This window comes from Labrus bergylta, chromosome 1, assembly GCF_963930695.1.
Source record: "Labrus bergylta chromosome 1, fLabBer1.1, whole genome shotgun sequence".
NCBI lineage: Eukaryota > Metazoa > Chordata > Actinopteri > Labriformes > Labridae > Labrus > Labrus bergylta.
The window spans coordinates 19192709-19219467 of record NC_089195.1 but is presented as its reverse complement, the minus strand read 5'-3'; the positions used below and the strand labels follow the sequence as shown (position 1 = coordinate 19219467).

General features: G+C 39.7%; 2 protein-coding genes across 3 annotated transcripts; one reads left to right on the top strand and one right to left on the bottom strand.

Moving 5' to 3' along the window:
• Positions 1-233: 233 nt before the first annotated feature.
• Positions 234-13838, top strand: LOC109991651 (3',5'-cyclic-AMP phosphodiesterase 4C). Its single transcript, XM_065955818.1, has 18 exons — positions 234-449; positions 1482-2274; positions 3079-3213; positions 3787-3914; positions 4006-4188; positions 4307-4346; positions 4447-4517; positions 5231-5393; positions 5609-5702; positions 5808-5965; positions 6684-6782; positions 7750-7914; positions 8500-8599; positions 8702-8856; positions 9936-10058; positions 10176-10358; positions 11390-11809; positions 12236-13838. Exons 2-18 carry the CDS (start codon positions 2233-2235, stop codon positions 12731-12733), a joined length of 2757 nt encoding a protein of 918 aa, XP_065811890.1. The 5' UTR covers positions 234-449; positions 1482-2232; the 3' UTR covers positions 12734-13838.
• A 980-nt stretch (positions 13839-14818) lies between these two features.
• Positions 14819-26038, bottom strand: LOC109991882 (ADP-ribosylation factor-binding protein GGA2). Of its 2 annotated transcripts, XR_010666524.1 has the most exons (17): positions 25891-26038; positions 24717-24801; positions 24323-24398; positions 23765-23863; positions 22112-22235; positions 21717-21817; positions 21555-21635; positions 21325-21462; positions 18934-19147; positions 18662-18841; positions 18510-18577; positions 18316-18434; positions 17577-17737; positions 17282-17451; positions 17085-17176; positions 16686-16796; positions 16213-16228 (listed from the first exon to the last, which is right to left on the bottom strand). XR_010666524.1 is itself a non-coding variant. In XM_020644309.3 (16 exons), exons 1-16 carry the CDS (start codon positions 25931-25933, stop codon positions 16118-16120), a joined length of 1881 nt encoding a protein of 626 aa, XP_020499965.2. In that variant the 5' UTR covers positions 25934-26038; the 3' UTR covers positions 14819-16117. The 2 variants fall into 2 exon arrangements, 1 of the variants encoding a protein (XP_020499965.2); XM_020644309.3 differs by lacking the exon at positions 17085-17176 and having other exon boundaries at positions 14819-16228.
• Positions 26039-26759: the final 721 nt, after the last annotated feature.

The window sequence follows — 26759 nt, the reverse complement described above, 5'->3', positions numbered from 1 at the left end:
GCACAGAATCTGCGTGTAGTTGCTATCAAGGGGCAAAAAAAAGCATGGGGGTACCGATGGACAGAGGAGGAGTGAGGCTGTTGTATGAGATTAATGGACACAGCGTGTGTGTGTGTGTGTGTGTGTGTGTGTGTGTGTGTGTGTCTGCGAAGGGAGGGGAGATGGGCTTCTCCACAGAGGCTGTTTTGGTGGAGTTGGTGGGGGGTGACTGGGGGAGACCACTGACTGTAGCAGGGGAGAGCGAGGAGAGGAGAGACAGGGAGGAGGGAGGGAGGCTGGTGAAGCCGCGGATATTCATGAAGACGGCAAGTGTTTTTTTTTTTTTTTTTCCTCGCACCGTGGTGACACACTGATCGTCTGCAGAGAGACAGAGGCAGCGGGGAAGGTGACGAGTGAAAGCAAGTAGACGAGGTCCAGCCCATCTTTCCATTGATCTTGAGGCGATCAAGGTGAGTGTGTTTTTATTCTTTACATGCTGCAGCCTGACCCTGTGTGTATGTGTGTGTGTGTGTGTGTGTTTGAGTGTGCGTGCGTGTGTGTGTGTGTGTGTGTGTGTGTGTGTGTGTGTGTGTGTGTGTGTGTGTGTGTGTGTGTCTGACACATATCTCATGCAGTGGGCTTGCAAACAGGCATGATGGCAAGGGCTGTCCTCGTGTCTGCATGGATTCACTGTCTTCCTCTCAGATAGAAATATATATATTTGGGTGTTTTTTTTAACAGAGGAGCAGGCTGGCTGGCAGCTTGATGCATTGCTGCTGGGTTTTATAAGCTGCTTCATCCGTAGAGGAGGTGGAACTGTTGGCAGCCATATGTGCTCAAATTCCTAATTGCCTGATTGTATTTCACTGTCACATTTGTTGATTTCTCCACACTGTTTTTTTTGTTTTTTGTTTTTTTTTAACTGAGCATGTATGCAGACTCTGGCGTGAGAGTGCCTTCATTGAGTGGGTGTGTGCTTGTTCATGACCCCTGCTAAAAGTCGTTTCCACTTCACTACCTGTCTGTTTACCAGCTCAATCAGAAACACCCTGACATGCTGAAGCTGTCCTATCCAATGGAATGAGGTCATCTCGGACTGCTCAGAGTAATTATATAACATCAGACAGCTTTGGTGTTGCGGTATCTGCTCAGAATTAGCCACAATGTAGGTACAGCTCCTGCAATGCCAAAATATTTGTCAGGACTGCCCCCTTTATGAGTCGACCAATCATTTGTCAGGACATGAGTCAACAAATTGTGATTTTTTTTCTGTTGTTTTTTCATGCACAAGAATATAAGAAAAACAAATAGATTTATTTTTTACTGAAAAGTCTTCATCAATCTACCGTACAGGTGGAGTACTGTTTACATTGGCTAAGGTTTTTTTATATTCAACAATTCATCAAAAGGAATAATTTAATGGAAACAGGACAGATAGTTCTAACAAAAGATGACTCAGAGAATCAGCTAACCATTTCTGTTCTGTTTTTTTTCCCCCACAGGGAATCTACACTGAAGAGGACACACTGAGAAAGATTCAAGGATGGATCCCAGCATATCAAACCTGGTTTCTGACATTCGGACTAATCTCTATGCAGACTTTGGATTTAACTGATTGAGCAGGCAATGGAAAACTGATCCGAGACTGGCTGCAAATCCATTCCCAAACTGGATCTGGATTATTAATGGTTGGGAAACTGCATTCATGTGGGATTGTGTGTGCTGTTTGGAAATGTCATGCAAACAATACTCCAAGTTGGATATTCATGGTGAGAAACTTCTGAAGGGCTTTCCTTTAGCTGGGACATCATGATCTCTTACCAGGTTATCCCTTTGTTTCATCTGGCCAAATTAAGACAATATGCAAGAGGACTTTTTTTCTCCTGGAAACTCCTAGCATAATTTAAAATGGAGTAAGATATTTGTTTTTTTATCTCATTTCTTCCAAAATAAATTGATCAAAACAAAGGTCGTCCACCTCAGACTGAACCTGGAGCCTCTGCGGGAGGCTTAAATGCAACGTTAGCACTTTAGCGTCAGGTTTGGACGCATGCTTTCAGCCACCTGAGGACCGAGGTGCAGACAGAGGCGGTTGGCTTGCTGAGTCAGCTCCAATGGGGGCCGGTTGTGACCCGGTCTGACCCCGGTTTGACCTTGCAGTGACCTTTGACCTCTCCGGTCCTGGCTCTCCACCTGCTTTGCTGCCTGGGTTCAGGAACGCTCCGCCCTGGGGCCCAGAACGAGCCAATCAGGATGAAGAAGAGCCGCAGCGTGCTGTCTGTGACTGGAGAAGAGGTGAGAGGGAGAATATAAACAACCAGGGATGTGTACACAAAAAAATCCAAAAATATTTGTTCTACGACAGTATATTCAAGGCAGAGCTGATAGTCAGACTGATCTGTGTGTGAGTGTTTCCTTGAATCCTTACATGACACACAGACCCCATGACTTTCACACATCCAAGGCTCCCTTTGTTCTTGTTGTCAAGGTCTGTGGACGCACTTGAAGTCGGATGGTCAGTCTGTCTCCTCCAGCCTCCACTCACACAGTGTGAAGGCAGTGAGTCATAGTCCTTTATTTAAATGAGCCTCAGCTAAATATGTCCTCTATGTAAATTTCCTGTTATATATTAAAGATATCATAACAAAAAAGACGATACCATTAATCCTTTAGCCGCTCTTTTATTGATAATGAGTGGCTTTGTGTATCTTGTGTGTGAAATGTATGTGTATGTGCAAGCATCTTTCCACATCTGGCTCTGGACGACATCAAGCGCAGCATGGAAGCAACACGGCACTGTTGCCTAGCAACTGCTACCATTCCCCTAGTGTTTTGTTGCTACGGTACTGCAGTGCAGATCAGCCTCTTAGTGCTCGGTCTGTAGAGGCCTTATCCCAGACACACACACACACACACACACACACACACACACTTTTTGTCCTTTTCAGAATCAGAATATTGCAAGTCAACATGGTTTGATAAAAGTTTTTTTTTTTTCTGACTATTAATTTTTATTTTAAGTATAATGCTTTTCTTTATTATTTTAGAAAAATAAAAAAAGTGTTTCATCTGTTTCACCTTTTCCTCCTTCTCTCTCAGGGGAATGACACAGATATCACAGGTGCAGTGGAGAAGGCGGAGTCATCTCGCTACAGCCGATCTTACACGTCTGGAGCCACGTTGGGGGCCGAGCTACGCAGAGGGAGGAGCAGAAGGCTGTCATCTAGTCTCCAGGTATGTACGGTAAAGGAAGCATGTGCGCATTCAACTACTTTGGGACTGTGTGGTTAAAGTGTCCCCCCCCCCCCACCTCATGTGAATGTAGTAATAAAGTAGCACAATATTTACAAATAATAAAAACACGCTAATCTTTTAAGAAAATATAATACTGTGGTTTGTATTAGTTGTTATTGCCAGTGCAGAGATACATTGGCTTCCATTCATTTTGGTCCTGTATAAGGAAATGCGTGTGTTTTTTTTATTCTACCAGACATCAGCTACATCTTTGGTTCTTTAGTTTTTAGTTTAGTTTTATTAAATTAGTTTTATTATTAGTTTTTTCTTTAGTTTTTTTCTTTTCCTATTAATTGAGTCCTTACCGCAGTGACCTTGGTTTGATTTCAACCTCAACCCTTTTTGCTGCATGTCATTCCCTCTCTCCCCCCACCTTGCTGCCCATCTATTGCTTTTCTGATCTAATAATACCCATATAAAAGAAGATAAAGTATTGTTTTAAAATTATGCTGCTTACCTATTAAGCACCTAGTGGCAGTTATTCTCAACAAGTCCTTCCTTCTTATTCTACAGGTGCCTTGCTGGCTCCGCCCTCGAGATCGAACTCGTTCGCCAGAGGTCCTGAACAACGTTTCGCGTCCTACAACTCTTCCCCTCCGCATTCCACCACGCATCTCCATCACACAAGCAGACTCCGACAGGTTTGCACACAATCAAACATCTTTTTTCCAAAACATTTTCCTTTACTCTTGCAGGTAACATTTTAAATGTTCCCTTCTTCTCTCTCTCCAGTTACGAAGCAGAAAATGGCGTGTCACCAGGTCACACACCGCTGGGTTCTCAGAGTCCAAGCCTCACCCTGCACCCCTCCTTCCCCCAGGGCCAAAGGAGAGAGTCCTTCCTTTACCGCTCTGACTCGGACTACGACATGTCGCCCAAGACAGTCTCAAGAAACTCCTCCCTTGCCAGCGAAGGGTGAGTGAGACTCTTGCAGATAAACAAAGAGAATGCGTGAGAGACAGTTTGCATGTGTGTACCCTAATGTCTCCTGTGCTATCATCACTGCTTCCTCTCTTGTTTGTAACTATCTCAGGCACACTGGAGAGGACTTCATTGTCACACCTTTTGCCCAAGTGAGTCTTAGATACTACACTTCATGCTTTGCTTTATCTTTATCTATATCTGTATTTGTTCCCTTGTTATTATATACTGAGATACTCTTTGATCATTTAGGTTCTTGCCAGTCTGCGATCAGTACGGAGCAACTTCACCATTCTTGCCAACGTCTCAACACCGACAGTCAAGTCAGTACCAACTAATGTTCTGAAATGTTTCAGTTATGCACGGAATATTATGTTGTTATTTGGGAAACCAGTCAGAGATGTATTTCAGACTTTCAAATATCACTTCCTACTATAAATAAATAATTTGACTTGAGATTGGGACAGTAGAACATAACATGGAACAAAAAGTAAGGAAATTTGTGTTTGGGAGATTATTTCTTTGTTTTAGCAATGCTTCTTGGCAATACATCTTATATTTGCATTTGTGGGATAAGCAGCAGAGCCAAGTATGTGGGTTGCGCCCATGAAAAACTTGCCAAATCTTCTCTGCCAATGCCAAACAGCTTATTCTGCTGTTGACTCTTTGTTTATATTGTAAAAAAAAAGTGCTTTCTGGCCTTTATTAGATAGGACAGCTAAAGAAAGACAGGAAATATTGGGAGAAGAGAGAGTGGAAGATGACATGAAGCACATGGCAGAGGTCAGATTAGAAACCACAGCCACTGCACTGAGAACTATAGCATCTGTACATGTGGCGCGCGACATAACCGCTTGGCTATCGGTGCCTCAAAACAATACAAGTTTTTAAATTAAATAATAATGATAATTATAATTTCTATAGGCTGCAATTACTGTCTTCAGAAATATATTACTATAAATCTGAAAAAAAAAACTTTCTACAAAGGAATTTAAACAAGGTGAGATGGTTACTTACTTTTTTGTCATTTCAACAGGAGGTCTCCTCTGGGTGGGGTGTGCGTCAGTCCCAGGGCGTCGCTATCAGACCAGCAGTACCAGCAGCTTGCCCTCGACACACTTGAGGAGCTAGACTGGTGTTTGGACCAGCTGGAGACCATTCAGACACACCGCTCTGTCAGTGAGATGGCCTCAAACAAGGTACAAGGACCTCACCTAACCTACACATCAGCAGGCTTGCATGGGATTATAAAAAATAAAAATGTTAAGCATTTGTCAAATATGATTACCGTACTTAAAATCATTGTAATTCTTTGGGTGTTATTTAAAATGAATATACAATTTTCATCTCAAAAAAGTGAAGTGATCAGTACATCATTGAGTTGTGTCTCTGTTTTGCTCTCATTCTGCCACAGTTTAAGAGGATGCTGAACCGGGAGCTGTCCCACTTGTCAGAGATGAGTCGCTCTGGTAACCAGGTGTCTGAATACATCTCCAGCACCTTCATGGGTGAGAAGGACCGGAATCATGATTTCTGTCTACACATCATCTGTGACACTCTGCCGAATAAAAAACCATAAATCCCTCTGTATGTTTATGTCCATCAATCCATAGACAAGCAGAACGAGGTTGAAATCCCGTCTCCGACCCTGAAAGACAAATCTATGAGTCACATCAGTGGAGTGAGGAAACTGTCTCACAGCTCCAGCCTCTCTAGCAATTCCATGCCTCGCTTTGGTGTAAACACGGACCACGAGGATGAACTAGCCAAGGTCTGGATGTGTCTATTTTACTCTGACTCACTCAAAACAAGTCACAAAAATCAATCCCTATCCAGACTTGAACTGAGCTCTGTGAAGGCTGAAAACATTTACATAATCTCAAATTAAAGGTCATCTTTAAGGACCTCAGAAGCTCACCAGAAGAGTTTTTTGTGTGTGGTTTTACTTGTATCTTGGCTTGATTTTCCCTTCCAGCAGTAAAGTAAAGATTATATTTATTTTTGTGTTTTAGTTCTAAAGCTTTTTCAGTATCATAATGAAACTAAAGAAGAAATGTCCTGCTGTACATTTATTTGATACAACTTATTGCTTAAAATTGTTAATGCTTATAGATTGTTTTATAAAATGTCAGAAAGTATTGAAATAAAATTAAAATAGCAATTAGCCAAATACCAAGAAAGATTTTTCCATTGATTGTTCTGTCCATGAACAGTCTGAACCTTGCAATCAGGACATTTTCACAGAAGAAAGAAATCCAGTTATTTCTTTTTTGCCACATTTTTAAATAAAATGTTCCATGTTTGCACCAGCTCTCGAGCTACTACTCAAATACTGGTTTAATTATACTGGTATTGATATGATTGTTTGTTTCAAAGTTTGCTCTAGAGGACCCTTAAAACATGCATGTTAGGTATATTTTTGTTTTCTAAACGTGTGGGTTTCTGACTCATAAAAACACATTATGTCTGTTTGTGTTGTGTCCGAGCAGGAATTGGAGGATCTAGACAAGTGGAGTTTTAACATATTCAGAGTAGCCGATTTCTCCAACAACAGACCTCTCAGCTGCATCATGTATGCCATCTTCCAGGTAAACAGACGTGGGCGTGTGAGGTGTGTGTGGGATTGCTCTCACCTGAAGTGTTTGTGGGCTTGTTTAAATACACAACATTTTCCCTACAGTGTGTTTTTGAGGCCCTGTTTACACCTGGCACTCCACTTGGGGCAGCTGTGGCTTAGTTAGTAGAGTTGATCATCTCCTAAACAGAAGGTGGGATATGCAATCCCCAGCTCCCCAGCTCCTGCAGCTACATGTCTGATGTGTCCTTGAGCAAAGACGTTAACCGCTATTTGCTCCAACTGCTTCATCGGCGGCAAATGAATGTGTATGAATGTCGAATAGTGCTATTGTTCACTTTACATCAAAACCTCTACCATCAGTGGGAATGGGTAGGTGTGACCTGCGGTGTAAAAGTGATTTGAGTAGTCAGAAGACAAGAAATGTGCTGTGCAAGCTCAAGTCCATTTACATGCATCCTGAGCTTTTTACAAGTGTTAACCTGAATGTGTCCGTACCATCCAGTCTCCATAACACAATCACTTCTTTGCCTTACTTGTATGATTTAAAACTTCTCCAAAAAGTCTCCTAAAACTCTTTTGTTTTTTTTGTTTTGTTGATCCAAGCATTTGAGAAAGGAGCAAAATGTAGGCCATAAATAATCTGTCTGTAAGAGACAGTAGATTTTATTTTCAGTATGTTACGAAACCTTTCAGTGACAAGACCCTGAACAAGATCACATGAAGACAGAATCCACACTATACTTATTTACCAATTGATGTTTTTTTTTATTGGCGATGATTTAATAATTCCGGAAAACGTTCCTTTGGGAGAACAAAAGAGGGGAAACATGGTAGGCGTAATGCCTAATGCCAAAGATTGGATTTGAACGGCCTCAATGAGAGTTGTCCTCTTGTGATTGGATCTCTCAGGACACTTGTGAAAACCAGGCGTAAACAGGACCTGTGTGTGAATTTTTGATTCCTCTCCTTCTCATCAGGAACGAGAGCTGTTGAAGACGTTTCGCATCCCGGTCGACACCTTTTTCACTTATGTGATGACCCTGGAGGACCATTACCATGGAAACGTAGCGTACCACAACAGCCTCCATGCTGCAGATGTCACCCAGTCCACACACGTCCTGCTCTCTACTCCTGCTCTTGATGTATGCTTACAACCAAACACTATACCAATGTCTCACACACACTTTCTGGTTTATCATTAATCAAACAGGGATAGATCTGGTGACCATGCCTGTTCACGTTACTATTTAAATAACTCTTCTCTCAAACCAATACTGATAAATTATTTTAACTTTGCTCAAAGCTCATCAATACATTTTTGATGTTTGGTCAATTAATGTGTTTTTCAAAAATTGTAATATTTTATGATATCAACCTGTGGTTTAGGAAGGTAGCTTACTTTATGTGTGAAAGTTGTATTTAATCTGAGGTACTTCAATTTACCTTTGTCCTCAAAATACAAATGAGCTGCTGATTATGCATCAAATATAATGTATAAATATAAACATGGGGCTTATACCCAAAGATTTATTTACACCATTTATATTTTTAATCATGGTTTTTACAGATATTCTTAAAATGATATATTATATTCACATACTTCGTAAGATTAGTTCTTTCATAAAGGAGAATGAACATATTAATGTGTTTTTAGGTCAAGGAGTCATTCTTTTCCACTCATCCTCTGAACTTCATCTTCTTTCTTCCACCTTTCTTCTTCTTTTCAGGCGGTCTTCACAGACCTGGAGATCCTTGCCGCTCTCTTTGCTGCAGCTATCCATGACGTAGACCACCCCGGAGTTTCAAATCAGTTCCTCATCAACACAAGTGAGTGCATACACACCTACAACCGCATAGATAATAATCATCCAGTTTTTTATGTAGATATTTGAACAAACCCCTCCTGTGTCCCCTCCTCCCTGTACTCAGACTCGGAGCTGGCGCTCATGTATAATGACGAGTCTGTTCTTGAGAACCATCACCTTGCTGTGGGCTTCAAGCTTCTGCACCAGGAGAACTGTGACATCTTCCAAAACCTCACCAAGAGACAGCGCCAGAGCCTCCGCAAGCTTGTCATCGATTTGGTCAGAACAACTCTACAATTATTTTAGTGAATTGTGGAAATGACTTCATTGTCTCCTACGTGTCACAAGATATCTGAACATTTATTAAAGAAATTGTCTCATTAAAACACTTTTTACCATTTTTCTGGCTGCTTGGAAGACTACAGCTTCCATACATGGGACGCGCCCACTAACCACTGCGCGACCAGCGCCCCTGACCTTTTTTTTTTTTATCACTCTCACATGCTCTCAAAAGTGACACTATGTTGTTTCTATGATCTGATAGTTTGTATGATTTTTTGTTTGAGAGACTTGCTCTGAATTTCTTAAAAGTGATTACAAGTTTTTTTTGTAAAGCTTTTTCTTTTACTCTTTGTCTCTAACTTGTTGCTGCCTGTATTGACCTGGACACTCTTACAAAAAGAAGTTTGATATAGGTCAAGGGTCCAGCGTGTACAATTGGGTATCTTTTGGCAGAAATGATACAAAACATCTAAAAGTATGTATTAATTGGAATATAACCCGCTGAAAACAGCAATATTCTTTTCATTACTTTATGATGAGGTCCTTATATCCTCAGAGGGGCACTTCCTTTTCCTCAGAGTTCGCTATGTTTTGGTGCCATGTCTCGACTGTAGTCAAGAATGGACAAATTAAACACTGGCTCTCCATTTCTTTAAGCTCATTTTCGTTCACCTAAATGCCTGGAAGGATTGGTGAGGGAGGCAGTTTTAAGTCTGTTGCAACCGGAACAGCACTGATAATGTCACTTAATCCAAGACTCTGCTCCTTCGAACAAAATCAAATCTATCAAATTAATCCAGGCAGTGCAAAATTACTGCCCGTTTTTTTTTCATAAATCTCGAAGTTCTGGCCCGATCTGTCCCACTCAGGACTTGATTTCTTTCAAAACTCTAAAAGAGAAAGATTCTCCATTTATTGGTTGCGATATTGCTTTTGAAGTGGCAGTAACGATTTTGTACTTAAATTCAACCTAAAGACCATTTGGTCCCCTCTCTCTAATGTTCAGAATCAGAGACAGAGATGAGGTTGGGTCTTTTTGCTTCTTTTATATTCTGTTTAATTGTCTTCCTCTGCAGGTGTTGGCCACAGACATGTCCAAACACATGACCCTGCTGGCTGACCTGAAGACGATGGTTGAGACCAAGAAGGTGACCAGCTCAGGTGTGTTGCTCCTGGACCACTATACAGAACGGATACAGGTAACGGCTCCCCCACACTGTACATACCAGTACTGCCACTACAACAGACTGGCTTGAAATTTAGATATGTTTACTATAAAAATATTTAAATAAACTGCACAATAAATGTGTGTTAAGGTGCTGAGGAACATGGTGCACTGTGCGGACCTGAGCAACCCCACCAAGACGCTGCCGTTGTACCGACAGTGGACGGAGAGGATCATGGAGGAATTCTTTCGACAGGGAGACAAAGAGCGAGAGAGAGGGATGGAAATCAGCGCCATGTGTGACAAACACACTGCTTCAGTGGAGAAGAGTCAGGTAAGCACAGATCGCTTGCTCTCATCTACTTTCAAGGTGTCACTGTTGGTAACATGCATGCAGACTAATGAACTGGACATGACACTAGAGGAGTTTAGTCAGAACACTAAGTTGTTTTAGTTGAGATGTGCAGTACTTTTATTGTCTTCAGCTAGCCTGACTCTGCCCTAAATTAACAAGATCTGAAAAAATAAAAAGCATAAAGACAACACCTATGATTTTGACCAGGGTAGGTTGAGAGTATGTGCACGATAATTTCATGATTGGGTTCAGTTTTTTCCTTGAATCCTGTCACCTTGACGTAAGTATTTTTTAAGCATCACAAACTGGGAAATGGTCGTGTTACAGCAGCAGGTTATGGGAGTAATTAAAGTACATGTGAAATAAAAATATTTAACAATAATCCCCAACAGTAAAGCAAGACAAGTATTCTAAACCAGGTATTATAACTCTAAAAGGTTCAAGTAAATTATATCTAAAATGTGAACATACTTTACAGGGCGGGAGAGGTTTTAATGTGTAGATAACATGGTAAGTAGAATTTGTTTCCTTTAGACCAGTGTTTCTCAACTGATGGGTCGGGACCCAAAAAGTGAGCCATTTTCAGTGGGTCACTAATGTGTGTACTGAAAAAATATTGTGTCAAAAAGACCTTTTTTAACATGTTTGTTTCATTTCTTTGTTCTGTTCTTTGTCTGAGGTCCAAGCTGCACAATTTTTCATTTTTCAAATCGGACTGATTGAAAAATATCTGAATTCGGGTCGCGATTTTTCATGAAGGAATTGGTGTTGGGTCCTGAGGCTAGACCAGTTGAGAACCAGTGCTTTAGACCGAGCCTGGTTACCTGTTTCCATCAGGTTCCAGTCTTTATGCAAAGCTAAGCCAACTGGCTGCTGCAAGTGGCTTTAAGATATATTCACCCCACAGACATAAAAATTTTATAAATCTTCTCATCTAACTTTTTGGCAGAATAATAATGAAGTATTTTCCCAAAAGCATTCCTTATTTTTATCATTCTTTCCTTTTCTAGGTGGGCTTCATAGACTACATTGTCCACCCGCTGTGGGAGACCTGGGCCGACCTGGTGCACCCAGATGCCCAGGAGCTGCTGGACACCCTGGAGGAGAACAGGGAGTGGTATCTGAACACCATGCCCCAGTCCCCCTCACCTCCCCCCGACAGACACCTGCAGCACGACCGCTTCCAGTTTGAGCTCACACTGGAGGACCTCGAACACAACAACCATAATCACATACACATGAGGAGCAGCGGCGGGAGGAGCGGAACAAAATCTATCTGCGATGATGGCACTGAAGTACATATGAAGTATGACAAGGTGGAACTGACAGGAGAGGCACAGAACCATGTAGAAATCGAGAAAGAAGACGAGGAGAATCACAACAGCGAACAGAACGGAGTTGGAGATGAAGAGGAGGAGGAAAATAGTACAGTAGAAGGAGAAGGAGAAGGAGAACAAGGAGATGGAGAAGAAGGAGAAGGAGAAAGAGAGGGAGAGGGAGAAGGAGAACAAGGAGATGGAGAAGAAGGAGAAGGAGAAAGAGAGGGAGAAGGAGAACAAGGAGATGGAGAAGAAGGAGAAGGAGAAAGAGAGGGAGAAGGAGAACAAGGAAATGGAGAAGGAGACGGAGAAGGAGAAAGAGAGGGAGAAGGAGAACAAGGAGAGGGAGAAGGAGAACAAGGAGATGGAGAAGAAGGAGAAGGAGAAGGAGAGGGAGAGGGAGAAGGAGAACAAGGAGATGGAGAAGAAGGAGAAGGAGAAAGAGAGGGAGAAGGAGAACAAGGAGATGGAGAAGGAGAAGGAGAAAGAGGGGGAGAACAAGGAGATGGAGAAGGAGATGGAGAAGAAGATGAAGAGGAGAAAGGAGAGGAAGTAAATTATGCAGTGGAGGAAGAGGAGCCCAAAGAAGCGGAGGAAGAGGATGAGAAAAACCAGGAAGGAGAACAAGAGCAGGAAGTGGAAGAGGGTGGTGAGGACGGTGCAGAAAATGAGGAGGCAAAGGAGGAGGAAACAGAAGGTGAAAAATCTTTAGAGAATGAGGAGGAAGAAGAGGAATTAGAAGGAGAAGAAGAAAGCAAGGAGGCAGAAATGGAGGAAAATGAGGAGGAAGAGGAGGCAGCAGAGACAAAGGAAAATGAAGAAGAAGAGGAGGGCGAAACAGAGGAGAAGGTAGAGGAGGGGGAGGAGGAGGAGGCAGGAGAAACTGAAGATGCTGGTGGAGAAGAAGAGGAAAAAGTAGAGGTAGGTGAAGCAGAAGAGGAGGAGGAGGAGGAGGAGACAGCTGAGGATGAAGCTGATCAGGAGGAGGTTGTAGAAGAAGAAGAAGAGGAGGAGGAGGAGGAGGAGGAAAGTTAGTTGGAAATATAAACAGGAATTATCAGGGTCAGATAGGAAATGTTGGGGAATAATGAAGATGTCCATAAATGGAGCCAGGAAAGCGTCCAAAGTGTGCAGCTAGACTGTCGTGGAGGAGGTTGTAAACGAATTGGAGATGCACTTCCTGCTCGACTGCAGACGTCTCAAAATAAACATCCAAGCTCGCAGAGGAACATTTAAATCGGACAGTTGAGCACGGGACACAAACGCTACAGCATTTGCTGGAGGGTTTCAGTGTCTCGATCATCTGCTAGTGACAAAAGACAAGAGTCTTCATCACACAAGTATCTGCACATCCATCACTGCCGTACGGGAATAAACTGTGGGATCATAAGAAGGAGGAGAAAGCTGTTTTAAAGACCTTTTGTAGCTCCTGAAAATGAAAAAATACCCTGAAATTCGTACAAGCAAATAAGTGCTACCCATCCTGTCTGTGTCACTGTCTCGTTTGAGTAACACAAACCTGCTGACCAACAACTGTTAGAATCTTCCTCTGTTTGTCACAAAAAGTGTAACTTCTTGTCTTGTATTAAATACAGGAACACCTGCGTTTTCTGGTCCAGGAACAGTTTGATCTGCTCAAGTACTAACTTTGAAGCAACATTTCTGGATTTAAAATAAAAACACTTCTAAGTAATGTCTGGTTGAGATTGAAACATTTTGCAATCCAGCTCAAGACATGGATCCTGTTCTAGTGTTGATTTTGATCCATGTTTGAGGAAAAACGACACGAAGAAAACACCCAGTATTCATCTCATCTCGTCACTTTTCACACCTCTTCCAGTCCGTGAGTTTGATTCCAGGATAAATCGTGCCAAATCGACCTATGACCAGCACTGAGCAATTCAGCCGCCCTTAACAAAGGAGGCTACTCGTTTGTGAAGCAATGAACTGTGGGACCAGGGTTAATGGTTGTGATGGTCTTCCACTTAGCCCATGTTTTTTGTTTTGTTTAGTTTTTGTAAAAAAAAAAAGAAGAAAAAAAGAGGTATTTGGCACTTTATTTGACACCCCTGTTACATATATGTACATAAAAACATGTATTTTAATCTGCTGATGTCATATAATAAATCTGTTCAATTGACTTTATGGAGTTGTTTTGAATTGCAGGTGGTACACATCTTTGTTCCCTGGAAAGGATTCATACAGCGGGATGCGTCTGGTCATGTCTTTATTTGGGGTCGTTAAATTTTGATTAATTTCTTCCTTATCCAGAAAAAGAGATAATCAATAGGCAACATTTCCGATAACAAGCTGGTCATGTCAAGTATCAAGACAAGAGTTAGTTAGTATCAAAGGTCTTAGGTCCCTGCTTTTGAATATATGTACGTTTTTTCACGTTCTGATTTGTTACCAGAGATTAATTTTTTTTAGGAAGCTTCGGGTATTTTTGGAGCCTGACATTTAGAAGAATTAACTTTGAAAGTAGAAAAACCTTTCCCACAAAATACAGATCAAATGGAGAGTAAGAGTGTTAAGTACACTCGGGTCTAGTCTTTGCTTACATGTACACACATATACACACCATGTATATCATGTACATGGTGTACACATACATCATGTACACATGTAAATGGCATCATGTCATCAAACAACAAAGTCACAATCAATCAATAGATAATCAGTTTGATATGTTGAGGCATGGGGCGCTTCCAAGCGGGCGGCCCAGGTTTAAATCCAGACTGTGGTTCCTTTCCCGCATGGTCATTCCCCACTCTCTCTCTCTGATTCTACTCTAGCCACTGTCCTGTCTCTCAATTAAAGGCACAAAAGGCCCAAAAATAAATCTTTAATATGTTGAGGCACAACATTGAAGTCATTTGTATTTTCCCTATAATTAGAACTAAACTAAATAGCTTCTTGTCCTTGATCAAAAACTCATGAAAAGTTTTCAAGAAACACATTTAATGAATTTCTACTTTTTTTTAGGTCATGTTAGGTCAGCTGAATATGTATGGAAAAAAATAAGCCGCTGCCATAAATACTTGTGTAGTGCTTAACGCCTTAATTCACATTTTGACCACTGAAACTTGGTCACTGTAGATTGAACTATGAAACTGAATATGACCATAAAAAACTTTTTTATTTTTGGATAAAGACATTTTGGCAAGCATTGACTTTGAATTCACATTTGTTGTGTTACAGATTGAATATATTATTTTTCAACTGACATTTGGTAGAGCAGCATGCTGAATTACTTGTAGATGTAATAGATGAATCCTATCAAATAAAAGTAAGAAAACTATGAAACATCTGTTCAGATGACATTACCTGTAACTAAAGTTGGTAACATCAGTACCATATCTAATCCCAAAACTCAAAACACAAGCAATAAAGAAATGATCTGAACAGCTTCAGGATAAAAAACCCAAAACCAGCAGATGCAGAAACTTGCATGTAAAGCCTTTAAATAACAATGCTTTAAGCTCCTTTTTTTATCTTTTCAATTTTACAAACAGAAAAAAAGAACTTGTATTCAGTGCAGCAAATACAAACCTTTAAAGGTTTCTCACTTCAATCAATCAATCAATCAATCAATCAATCAATCAATCAATCAATCAATCAACCAATCATTCGTATAGCACAAATGCACAACAAATGTTCAGGTAAAAGTCCATACTCATATGTTACAAAGACCCAGCATTAATCCATCATGAGAGTAGCACTTAGCAACATTTAACAACGTTACAATGGCAAGAAAAAAATTCCTTTTAAGAGGCAGAAATCTTGGGCAAACCCAGGCTCATGATGAACAGCCATCTGCCGAAACTGTGCCGGGGCTTGAAAAACAGGATGAGGGAGATGGGATAAGATGCAGGAAGAAGGATGATCACTTGCACACATGCACTTCTTAAGGTGACTTAATTCTTAAAAAACATCCTAAAAACCCAATAAGCTTTTATCTTAAGGCACTCCATGAATGTCATCATTGCACAGAAAGAAAATAAATACAAACTTTCATAGGCAGGCATCTAACCAGAAATATGTCTAAAGCGTACACAGTGCGCAATTGTTTTTTTTTATCAAACTTAGCTTTCTCAACATGCAGGAGGCAGAAATCGCAAGATGTAAGACAACAGCAAAATGATGACCTCCTGAATCAGGTGCATCAGGGATGTACCAATCCAACCTCAAACTTCATTTTATTTTATACATTACAAAAAATCCTTAAGAAAATATGGACTCCATATACTTGCTACCATCTTTGTTACCTTGTGAGGATCAACTGCAACAGTCATGTTATTCCTCCATCTTCTTACTGAGTTTTCTTCTTCTGTAAACATTTTCAAAGTTTCAGTTTGTTATTCAGGCCGGGTCCAGAGGATGTTTTTTTTAAATTTAAAATTCAAGTCCATGAAAGTTTTATTGGCCCGTCAAAGAAATCCAGTCAGGAAAGTTGTCGATCTCTCCGGTCTTATTAAGCAGGCGGTCACCTTGTTTCAGAGTCAACTTGTATCGTAAACGCAGCTTACGCTAAAAACAAAGATGGAATGAAGTCAGATGAAGCAAGGTCGAGAAAGTGAATGATTATATAATCAAATCTATGTAAATAAATCTCAATATTTTATGAAAAGGTTTGCACCACAGCTAACTTAATTTGGACATTTTTATAAATTCTAATTGAGGATAACTAGTTTATTCATCTTATATGTTTAATGTAAATCTGGACTTCTAACTTGAAAAATGTACACAGAACATAAAAACACAAACACTGATTTGACACAGGCTTTTCTACAGAAAGAAGACAAAATAGAATCACAGCACCACTATCAATAACATAATATTAAAACTACAAACACACACAAATGTATTGATTTATCTTTTTAAGCACTCATCTTGTTTCACTCTAATGACAGAGAAATAGAGAGTTCGATCAGTCATTAATATGTAAATGTTTTGAAAAAATAAAAAATAAACACTGCAGACTCACCCTGTGAGGATTAGCCAACAGGAGGACCTGGGAGAGGGCAGGAGGAGGCAGCAGAGGATTGTAAGGAGGAAGGTTTGTTCCTGAGGTGGGCTGAAGTTTCACTGACATGGTCTGCAGGAGAGAGATACAATTGACAAGTGGATATTCAAGCCATTACTGAAAAACAGGTCCAAAACCATTAATGATCTAAAAAGTAGTAAGAATAAGAATCTCTCATTTTTTCCTTTCTGAGTGTTGATACACCATAAATCACTGACATCTCATATTCAATTCAATTCAATTTATTTGTATAGCGTCAACTCATAACAAGTGTTATCTCAAAACACTTTACAAAAAGCAGGTAAAATACCTTACTCTTTGTCTGTTAACATTACAAAAGAGCAGGTAAAAAGACCTTACTTATTGCTCATACTGCTCAGTCACACCTCAGACAGTGTATGAAGTAAAAGCTGAAGTTTCTTTCCATCACCCAAGTTTTTAAGGATTACAATCTGAAAAGCATTGTTGTAAAACTTGACAAAAACATGTCTGGATTATTTCTGTAATCTTGTTCTTTCTTACCTGTAATTTATTTATTTTTTTAAAAGTTGTATTACCTTTTGGACAGCAGCTTGAAACAGGAAGTCCTTTACAGCGAGGGCAGATGTGTTCACTGTGGAGATAACCACCACAGCAACGTCTGGATGACCCGGCGGAGAGTCTTTAGCAAAATGAAAAGCCATGTGGATCCCGTTCTGATCGTACAAAGTGATCGGTTCAAGATGACCTTTAAAACAATCGAAAAAACCAAATGACATTTAATTTAGAGAATCAGGGAGCAAAAAACGGTCGTGATACAATTATAAGTAGCGCGATAATACTCAAATTGAAGCCAGCTGTTTTAGGACTCACTGGGCTTGATGGTCTCCACTGGAACAAAGATGTTTTTCAGGATGTGTGGGGGACACACGCTCTCCTCTTTTTTCCCTGGAGATCCCGACACTTCATTAATGGTTTTCTGAACCTTGGACGGAGATCCTGAGCCTGGAAACTGTTGATTGGAAGGAAGTGACCTTAAGGAGGAAAAAAGAACGGCCATTCTTAGTACAAATAGGACTGACAAGCACAGAAAAAGAATATTAGATTGCACTAGAGATAGTGACTAAAGCCTGACTGATGAGTAAATACAAAGATTGAAAACCAACATTTCAATATACTATTTTTGATAAAACCCATTGAAACAACACAAACTACTTTTATATTCAAATAACAGTTAGTAATAATTAACAGTTAGCATACTTGAAATTACAATTGATTCATACCAAACTAAACTAAACAGAGTCAAACATGATGATAATTGAGTTCTGTTATGACCCCAGCTTGTGAGGAAAAAGGTAAGTAACAGTTTAAAGTAACTGTTATTCAAAACACAAAACAAACATCTACAATTTACTGCTGGTATTTCCTCTCTGGATATGCCAACAAACAGGATGTGCATCTCGGTTTTTGCTCTCTTCTTCAGGCTGTGTTGTGGGGTCTGTACAAAATGGGCTGTGATGTCTCCCCCTTGTGGCCTGAAGTGATTTTGTTGTTATTTGCACCTGATTTCATTCAGGATTTCCAGAGACTCTTTTCTTTTCTCTATTCTTACCACAGGTTTGTCCCATTCAATGCCGTACTGTTCCCTCCACATCCACGAGCTCTCAAGACCAGGCCTCCTCCTCCTCTTCCATTCTGCTCCGGATTCTTCATCTGAAAATCTCCATCAAGCTGAAAGTTAAGGATAATCTGTGTTAAACACTTTTAAATAAAACTTGAACTTTCAACTTTATGTCAGAGTCTCACCTCCATCAGCTCTTCGGAATACGACCTTGAAGTGTCATAGGTCTGTTTTGTGACCTGATTATCTAACTCTGTAATAACAGGAAGAAAACATTGTTAAATAATGATCAACACGGCAGAGCACAAACAAGAGGCAGGTAGAAATACAGGCCTACCTAATTCATTCATGTCCTGGTCTGCTGCTGAGGTGAAATCACATTCAAGAGTAGAGGAGAAAATGGGTGAAGAAGATTTGAAGGACAGAGGTGAATCAGCTTTCTTGCGGTTCTGTGGAGAGTCCAGAGCTGACAGGTCGATGAGGTGGTAACTTTTTATCTCTCTAGGGCTTTTTGGAACTGGAGACACGAGACAAAAGAAGATTAAAGACAGAAAGAGCGGGCCAACCTAACGTAAGGTGTTTTCCACTGAGAGAAAAATAAAAGCCTACCATTATTTTTAGCCCCCTCATCTGCCTCACTTTGACTTCTTTCTCTTCCACAGGTTAACTCTTTCCTCTCCACTTGTTTTTTGTAGGCATTTACAACAAGTGTTAGATCGTCATTAGCCGCCAGGATCTGTGCCAGAGCTGCGTCATCGTTTATGGTGTCGCTGGCCAGGCGGAACAGACTCGGCCTCAGTTGATCACAGCGCTCATAAAGGGCCTGGGGGGAAAAAAACAAACAAATGTTGGGTTACACATCCCAACAACACATCATCCACCGGAGTGAGGGGACATGTGTTCCTGTGAGAAAATATCTATCTGTCTGAATTGTTTGGCCTATACTTCACAGTTAAAACTTTCAAAGAATAAATGAAGGAAAAAAACAAGGTTTGATAAGCTTATAACTGAGTCATTATATACATTCCATCACTTTCATTTATTTAACAATGTCATCATACTATTTTCAACATTTTGTTATCAAGTCTTCAAAAATGTAATTTCTAATTTTTAGTCAATGCAGTTGCGTGTTTTTTTGTCTGAGCCGATCTGTATTTTGTAGTAACGTACAAGCAGTGTGTGTTTACTTTTATAATGAAACAGGAATTATCCTGTTCAAATTGTAATTATAAAAAATGTAACAAAATGTAAATTAATGCAATTTTAATAACTTAAATAACCTAAATTTGGACACTGATTATTTTGGGATAACTTTTAACAAATGTTTTGAGCTGGGGAGTTAAAACACAACAGCCTTCACACTGTAGAGTAAATTTAGAGCGCTTTCCTGTTGTCATCATGAAAATGAAGAAGTTCAACCATTGGAACACTTTCTTGGCTAATAACAATGCCAACCGCCTTGATGTGGTTGTCTGGTTTTCTCTGTATCAAGGCACATTGATTGACTGACAAGATGCAGTGTAAAGATATATAATGGAGCCGACACAAATAAAGCGTAATATTTGATGGCATACAGTGTCATGATCAGAGTCTTTCTAAGACGTCCTAGTGTTGCACTCAATTCTGGCCAAACAGGAAAAAAATGGATTGGCTGAATATATGACAATTTTTTATTGAACAAGAAAAATGTTCAACTTAAACTTGAAGTATATAAAAAAAAAAAGGTTAATGCAAGGAGACAATGACTGATGAAAACAACAACAATAACAGCAATAAGAACACAAGCAAATGAAATATCACATAGTTTAAGTGGATGACCAGCAGGAGGTACCTTTGGTTTACGGAATAAAATGACTAGAGACCAGAAGAATGAGATCATAAAGAAGACATTTTTGCATTGGGAAAAGATGCACAGCAGCACAATGAGGGGGATATCAGGGGATATCAAAAATAAAATTGGAAGCTGTGTCTTTGTAATCATCAACATTTTTGAGAAAGCCTAACTGTGACTAATTGAAATACTTTCCCTCATAAGCTGTAAACGATAACAATAACCTTCATTTTAAAATTCAACTATGGACAGAGCAACATGTAACAGAACCAGCTACATCAAAGTATCAAATCTGAACCATACAAGTCACTGAATATTCGTATTCTCTACGGGATTTTGTCAACAGAAATGTTAGTAAAGCCGTTTTCACATATGCACTCCGGATAATATCTAGATCATTGCAGGAGGAACGCTCCGGAGATTCTTCTGACCTAGCCGTTCACATATGCTCCTCACAGCGGGGGACTTTCCCTGTCAGAGGGGAGGGGGGTCGGGGGATTTCCTGAGGTAAGACGTGGCGTAAATAAACAACGCGGAAGTAGTAGCAACAGAGTCCCCCACACGACGTTATAATGACAATATCTGCCTTTATATTAATGCTATGTGTAATCCAATGGAATGACAACATCCACAAAAGAGAGGAGAACAACATACTGACGAACAGAAAATATAATGCAGCCGTTTAATTACGTGCACGGAGATCGTAGTGGTCGCCTGCAGACACTTTAGGCAGTCACTGTATATAAGCGTCACTCGGGTCCCATTGGCTCGAATTGAAATCTCCGGAGTATACGCGGCCACGTTCAGACATCAGCTCACTCTGATTTTCTGCGGATAAAATACTAGAGGTCTGGTCGGAGAAACTCAGGGTAAAGTCCTCGCCAAAAATGCGGCTGTTTGCGTTCACACATAGCCTAAAGAACCTCCGGGTAGACTAATCTCCGGAGTTTTTCAGGAGATTTCCGTATGTGTGAAAAGGGTTTCGGCAATTCATTTGCAACAGATAAGAAAAATGTATATTAGTATACTGATTCAATATAAATGATTCAAACTAACAAATGTACAGTTAGCCAGTGGAAAGGGAAAGAACCACAGGACTGTAACAATCCAAAATGATTCTGTGTGACTGTTTGTGTTTAATGTATGTGTATGCGTAACTTCAGACTCACCTTCATGTCATCACTGGGTTGTTGCAAGCTCCCAGTTATTCTGTGCTGGTCGAGCATCTCTCTGAGCTGTCTGGCGCTGCTCTCTACCTCCTTCAGTGTAGATTCACGCTTTGAAGCTTTCTCTGCCTTCTCCTGCTCCTAAAACACAAAACAACAGAAACCAAAGGAATGCAGTATACCCTCCACACACATGCATGGATTACAAGCATCAACACCACAGAGCTACTCACCTCCATCACTGTGCTTTTAATGAGTCTGTTGGCAGTTTCCAGGTCTTCAGGACGGGTACTCTTCAGTAATCTGGCTAATAGCTGGTGATACAGAAACACATTTTAGCAGGGTGGAATCCAGTGTTACATGAGAAGATGTCTTGTTAAACAAAAAACACACACCGTGGCCTTATCCTCCTGGTCAAAAACAGATTCTGCGGATCTCTGTGGTGGAGGCGCCATTATTACTTTGCCTGGAAGTTTAGGATCATTCTTCACAATACCTAAAATAACAGAGAGAGTTATAGTTGACCTTTAGACAAATGTTTATATACAGTACGTTTAAAATACTCAACTATGGTTAGTATATTGTATAACATATTAACAATATTCCAACATAAAAATTACCCCCAAAAAACTCTGTCTAGTTTTGGCTTTCACCAAGCCCATCACTACTGCTTGTTCTACCAATGAGTATCAAGTGTCTCCTGTGTAAGGAACTACCAAAGTGTTGGTGTTGTGTTTGTGTGTGTGTGCGTGCGTGCGTGCGTGCGTGCGTGTCTTTTTTGCATCCAGACCTTGTTTCTTGAGCATGCTGTAGGCTTCCTGAATCTTGGGTTCTTCTTTAAGCCAAAGAGTCCAGCCATAAAGGACCTCCGTCACTCTGTCTTTAACTTCCTGTGGAGTCCATGTGCCAAAGTACTGCTCAGGGAAAAAAATCAATCAGTCAAAGTAGCTTAAACATGACTTATTTACTCTTTTTCAAGAGGGTTTGTGTTCTCTTCCTTTTTAAGATTCTCACATTATTAACTTACATGTATCTACACAACACCAGTGATGTTGGTAGGTTTTCAATGTAGTGAGTCCCTGGAACCCACAGGTGGGGGTCAAAGTAGGACATTGAATGAGAGGAACAAACAAATTGAATACGTGTGTAATTGAAGAGATGACAAATCTTACATCTAAGTGTGAATAAAAAAACGGCCTGTTTAAAATTAAATTCAAGATAATATAAAGCGGATGTTGATTTACACAGTCAAAAGCGAAATAATTTATATAAAAATGGGTCTGGAGGACCTCCTCACTTAATTTCTTATATTCTGGTGTGTTCTTATGCACCAACTCATCATGAATTGGTTTATTTTTTGGAAAAGGGAAACTGATTTCATTTGAATAATTAACATTTGGTTCTTTCTTCATAAATGTCATGTGTCCCATTCTAGCTGATTTTTTTCATTTTCATCATTCACATGGTAGTCTGATGATGCCCATGGCACCGGAGACAGGTTTAGAAAGGATCATAATAGTAGAAAGAACTTTTGACTTTTGATTTCATTGCAGTTAGAATTTCTATTGGTTTGTGAATTGAACAACTTTAGATATTCTATATATCCCTTTCAACACCATCCCAAGTCCTGGAACAGTTTTTAAAATGTGTTTCCATGACCTGCTGACAGAATCCTGACTGTTACATTATGAACTTCTTACCTCTCTCTCTCTGCCTCAGTGACTTTCTTTGGCAGTAATGACTCTTTACTTTATTTTCAATATGTAGGCTACTCTCTTATAATGTGTTGGCAAGCTGAAGCTTTGAAAAAAAAAAACCACGCTAACAAGCTGTAACTCAAACATGAGGGTGCTGAATATTATTAGATAATAACTAAATGTAAAGGGAGAAAGACAGAGAGCATTTGTGTTTTAAGTGTGGATCCAAAATGAAAACTGATTATCTGTATAACTCTCAGGGTGATCATTAATGTTTATAAACTCCATTGCAGTCTGGAGTCTCTGTTGGTGGCAACACGGATTACGATACCGCGATGCCACTTCATCAGCTAAATACCGTTACAGCAGTTATAGAGTAACTGACAAATTCCCCAAGTGCTGTTCTTGGAAAATCATGTTCTTCATTTAAACACCCGTCAGACTTTGACAAGAGCAGGCGGCAGCATGAAATCTGGTGGAGGCAGCCACCTCACGATTTTACATGCAGAAAAAATAAACCCTGTTTAACATGAGTTTGTTTGTCAATGTATCATTCAGTGTGAGATGAGGTTCATCTCTGGGACACATGGATAGTTAGATTTCAGTCATTAGTACTCAGCTAACACAATTTAATACATTTCATTTGAGATTGTTATATAACAGCAATGGAATGGAACCAGTACATTATCAAATAGTAGGCTCTTTTTGAATGGAAGTATCAAAGACCTCTCTACAATTAATATTACCTTTGGTAGTAAGACCTTGATGAGCTCATTAAGAAAGCGAAACTTGGCAGCCTCACTGTGAAACCTCTTCCCGCAGTTATTCATACATGCCTCCAGGACCTGGAAAGTACCACAGATTAAAGAACAGGTGTTCTGATGTGTCACTGGAACCTCGAGAATCTTCTCCAAGTTACATTTTATGGTGAAACACAGCCACTGTCTCTAAAACTGATGACAAACTATGTGGTGTCAAAGCAGATTCTAATGCAGATTCAACCCTTCACGTCACTCTGGTCATGTGAGGATGGTTAGTCACAGATCATTTTAACTGGACTGCCTTCCTGTCAGGGTTTACAGAGACATTTGTTTTTCAATGAATGCCACATGACCCTGAGAAAAAGCCCTGAATTAAATGTAAATGTGTATTGTGGTGTGATGACAGAAATACAGAACCAGTGAGATATTACTTCTTTTTGCAAATGACTTATAAAAGGATAAAAAAAACAACAACAGGAAAAAAATGTAATCATATAAATATATACATGTAGATAGAAATGAAGAAGCTGATAACTGACTTACAGTGAGAGCCTGCAGAGCCTCTTTCTCCTGTGGGGACTGGATCTTATGAGCGAGAAGACGGATGGCTACCTGTGGGCTGAAAGCAGGAAATCAAGATGTTAGTCAAATTAAAATGCCTGAGTTTAAAATATAAAAAAAATAGGGGGGAAAGGGGGAAAGGTTCAGCACTGTCCCTACTTCTTTCACAACAATTTACTGAGAAGCTGTGATCGCAATATGGAAATGAAGCAACTCTTGCTCAAACATTTGCCACTGGCCTCCTCAGCACATATTTATACTCTGAAGATGATCTTAATATCCAGGCAAGTTTTGTGAGAGCATATAATAATGTAAGTAAAACATAAGATAAAATAAAAATCTTTGATTGGCGTGCAAAGACTGTGTTTCTGTTTACCCATCAGTCTCTTTGTTTACAAGCTCATAGAATCCCTGGATGCAGTCCCATCGGTCCTCCTGATTTTTGGGGTCTGTGGCCTGACCTGGAACCGGAAAAAAAAAGGGAAACTTTCAATAAATGCCCTTAAAGCATTTTATAATGTACTGCATGTTGATCAAATACATGCAAATATGCACAAAGATACAATTTAATTAAAAAATTAAACTGAAACACAGACACCAAAACATCAGACACTGCCTGTTTTCAACAAAGTATATATATATGAAAGGTGTGGAAAGTAGGTTAACAACGATAAGTACAATAGGCTACTGAATACAGAGTGCTCACATTGATTTATAACTACCTTATGCAAAACTGTAATACACATGGTCAATTCCAACTAGATCCCAATTTCATGATACTGGTTATAAAGGATCTACTTTGGCTGTCTCAAGATTTTAATTTTCTCAATTGCATTTATCAATATAGGCAGGTTAATATCTCTTTTTGTACGTTTGAACCATTGACTGTGTATAAATATATAGTCACTGGTTTGAACAAAACACAGAACATTATTTCTGCTGTTTTGTGGGTGAAATGCTTATAGAAAGCGTTAATGAATTTACCTACAAAGTATAAGAAAGGCAAAGAGAATAAGAAGTAGGCCTATGTGACATCTGAGCAAATTTAGAAAAAAAATGGTGAAAGCTTTACTCATTCATATTCAGGTAGCCTACATTTCACTGTTTTACTGAATGTTATTTTTTTTGGTATTTATTCAAAATGTATTGTTTCATCTCACTCAATTTATCTACATCCATATTCTCTTCTTCACGGACACGAAAGACTGCAGGCTACTTGTAATATTTACAGTCTATGTTTTAAATATGTTTTTAAATGCACCAAAGACGCGCGCACCCACCCCGTCAAGCTCGCGCACGGTGTCACCAACTTCCGGTTCGAAGTGAAACTTTCTGCACAATGCCAAACGTATTCCCTTTAACTTTTCATGAATCGACAAAATTTACGTGCAAACCTCTTTTTAAATAAAAAAAAAAACAAAAAACAAATAATCGACAGATAATGTGACGTCAGCAAAGAGTCGTGACGCTAGATAAAGTTTCCTAAACGTAAACAAACACAAGCGGCTAAACACAGGTAACAAACGTGTGTATTATCCCATTTTACTTACTGCACAATAACTCCAAAGTTGCCTGGTTGTCACCGGTCGCCATTGCCGCCAGTCTCCTGCACTTTTACAGATATTTGAAGCTGGTCTGTTTGAGTTTGTCTGAGGGAAGCGGAGGTGTCAAACTGCTGCCTTTCTGTGGCGACCGACATGTGACGCTCACGCCCAGTCACACTCCTGACACACACCCCCCCCCCCCCCCCCCCCCTCTACCCCCCTCAGTGCAGTAGCACGATACTACACAGTGATCAATAACATCACAAAGATCAACGACTTTCACTAAGTTTTCAGGTCGATTCTATTTCTAATACTTGCAAATATCGTAGTTTTAATACAGAAATTTAATTTACATTAGAAGTCACACTGTAGGAGTTAAAATACAGATCTTTAGATGAGCTCATAAAACATGCTTTGGTATAAATTAATCTACCTATCAGTAACTTCAACTACAGTAGGCTATAGCCAATCAGCCAAGCATTCAATACTTTTATAATAAGTATCACTGATTGTTCCCACTTCTACTCAAAAACACATCAGTGCTACTTATTACTTACAGTCTAGTACATTTTAAAGAATATTTTGTACTTTTAACTTCATTACATGTATTTGATAACTTTAGTTACTAATAGTTACCCTATTTCCTTATGACGTATAGTCATTGGTTAGACAACCCGATAATACAACCAAAGATAATAAGGGACTAAAACAGACCAACCTACAATATAGCCTGCTCGTACATTTTAATGATGTACTCAACAATGCATCCCCTATTGGAATCTAATATTATATATGCTTGTAGAGTATTTTAAGTATAACTAAATGATGGCATTATAAACAAAAATGATCAAAGATTTTTTTTTTAAAGCTTCCAA

What these genes read in the sequence shown, in the direction of transcription:
- LOC109991651 (XM_065955818.1), top strand. Translation starts at nt 2,233, where the DNA reads ATGAAGAAGAGCCGCAGCGTGCTGTCTGTGACTGGAGAAGAG. An exon ending in GTGAGATGGCCTCAAACAAG is followed by an intron (nt 5,394 to 5,608) that starts GTACAAGGACCT and finishes ATTCTGCCACAG; the next exon opens with TTTAAGAGGATGCTGAACCG. An exon ending in ACGAGGATGAACTAGCCAAG is followed by an intron (nt 5,966 to 6,683) that starts GTCTGGATGTGT and finishes GTGTCCGAGCAG; the next exon opens with GAATTGGAGGATCTAGACAA.
- LOC109991882 (XM_020644309.3), bottom strand. Translation starts at nt 25,933, where the DNA reads ATGGCGACCGGTGACAACCAGGCAACTTTGGAGTTATTGTGCA. An exon ending in AGGCTCTGCAGGCTCTCACT is followed by an intron (nt 23,864 to 24,322) that starts GTAAGTCAGTTA and finishes GGTACTTTCCAG; the next exon opens with GTCCTGGAGGCATGTATGAA. An exon ending in AGTGGAGACCATCAAGCCCA is followed by an intron (nt 17,452 to 17,576) that starts GTGAGTCCTAAA and finishes ATTGTTTTAAAG; the next exon opens with GTCATCTTGAACCGATCACT.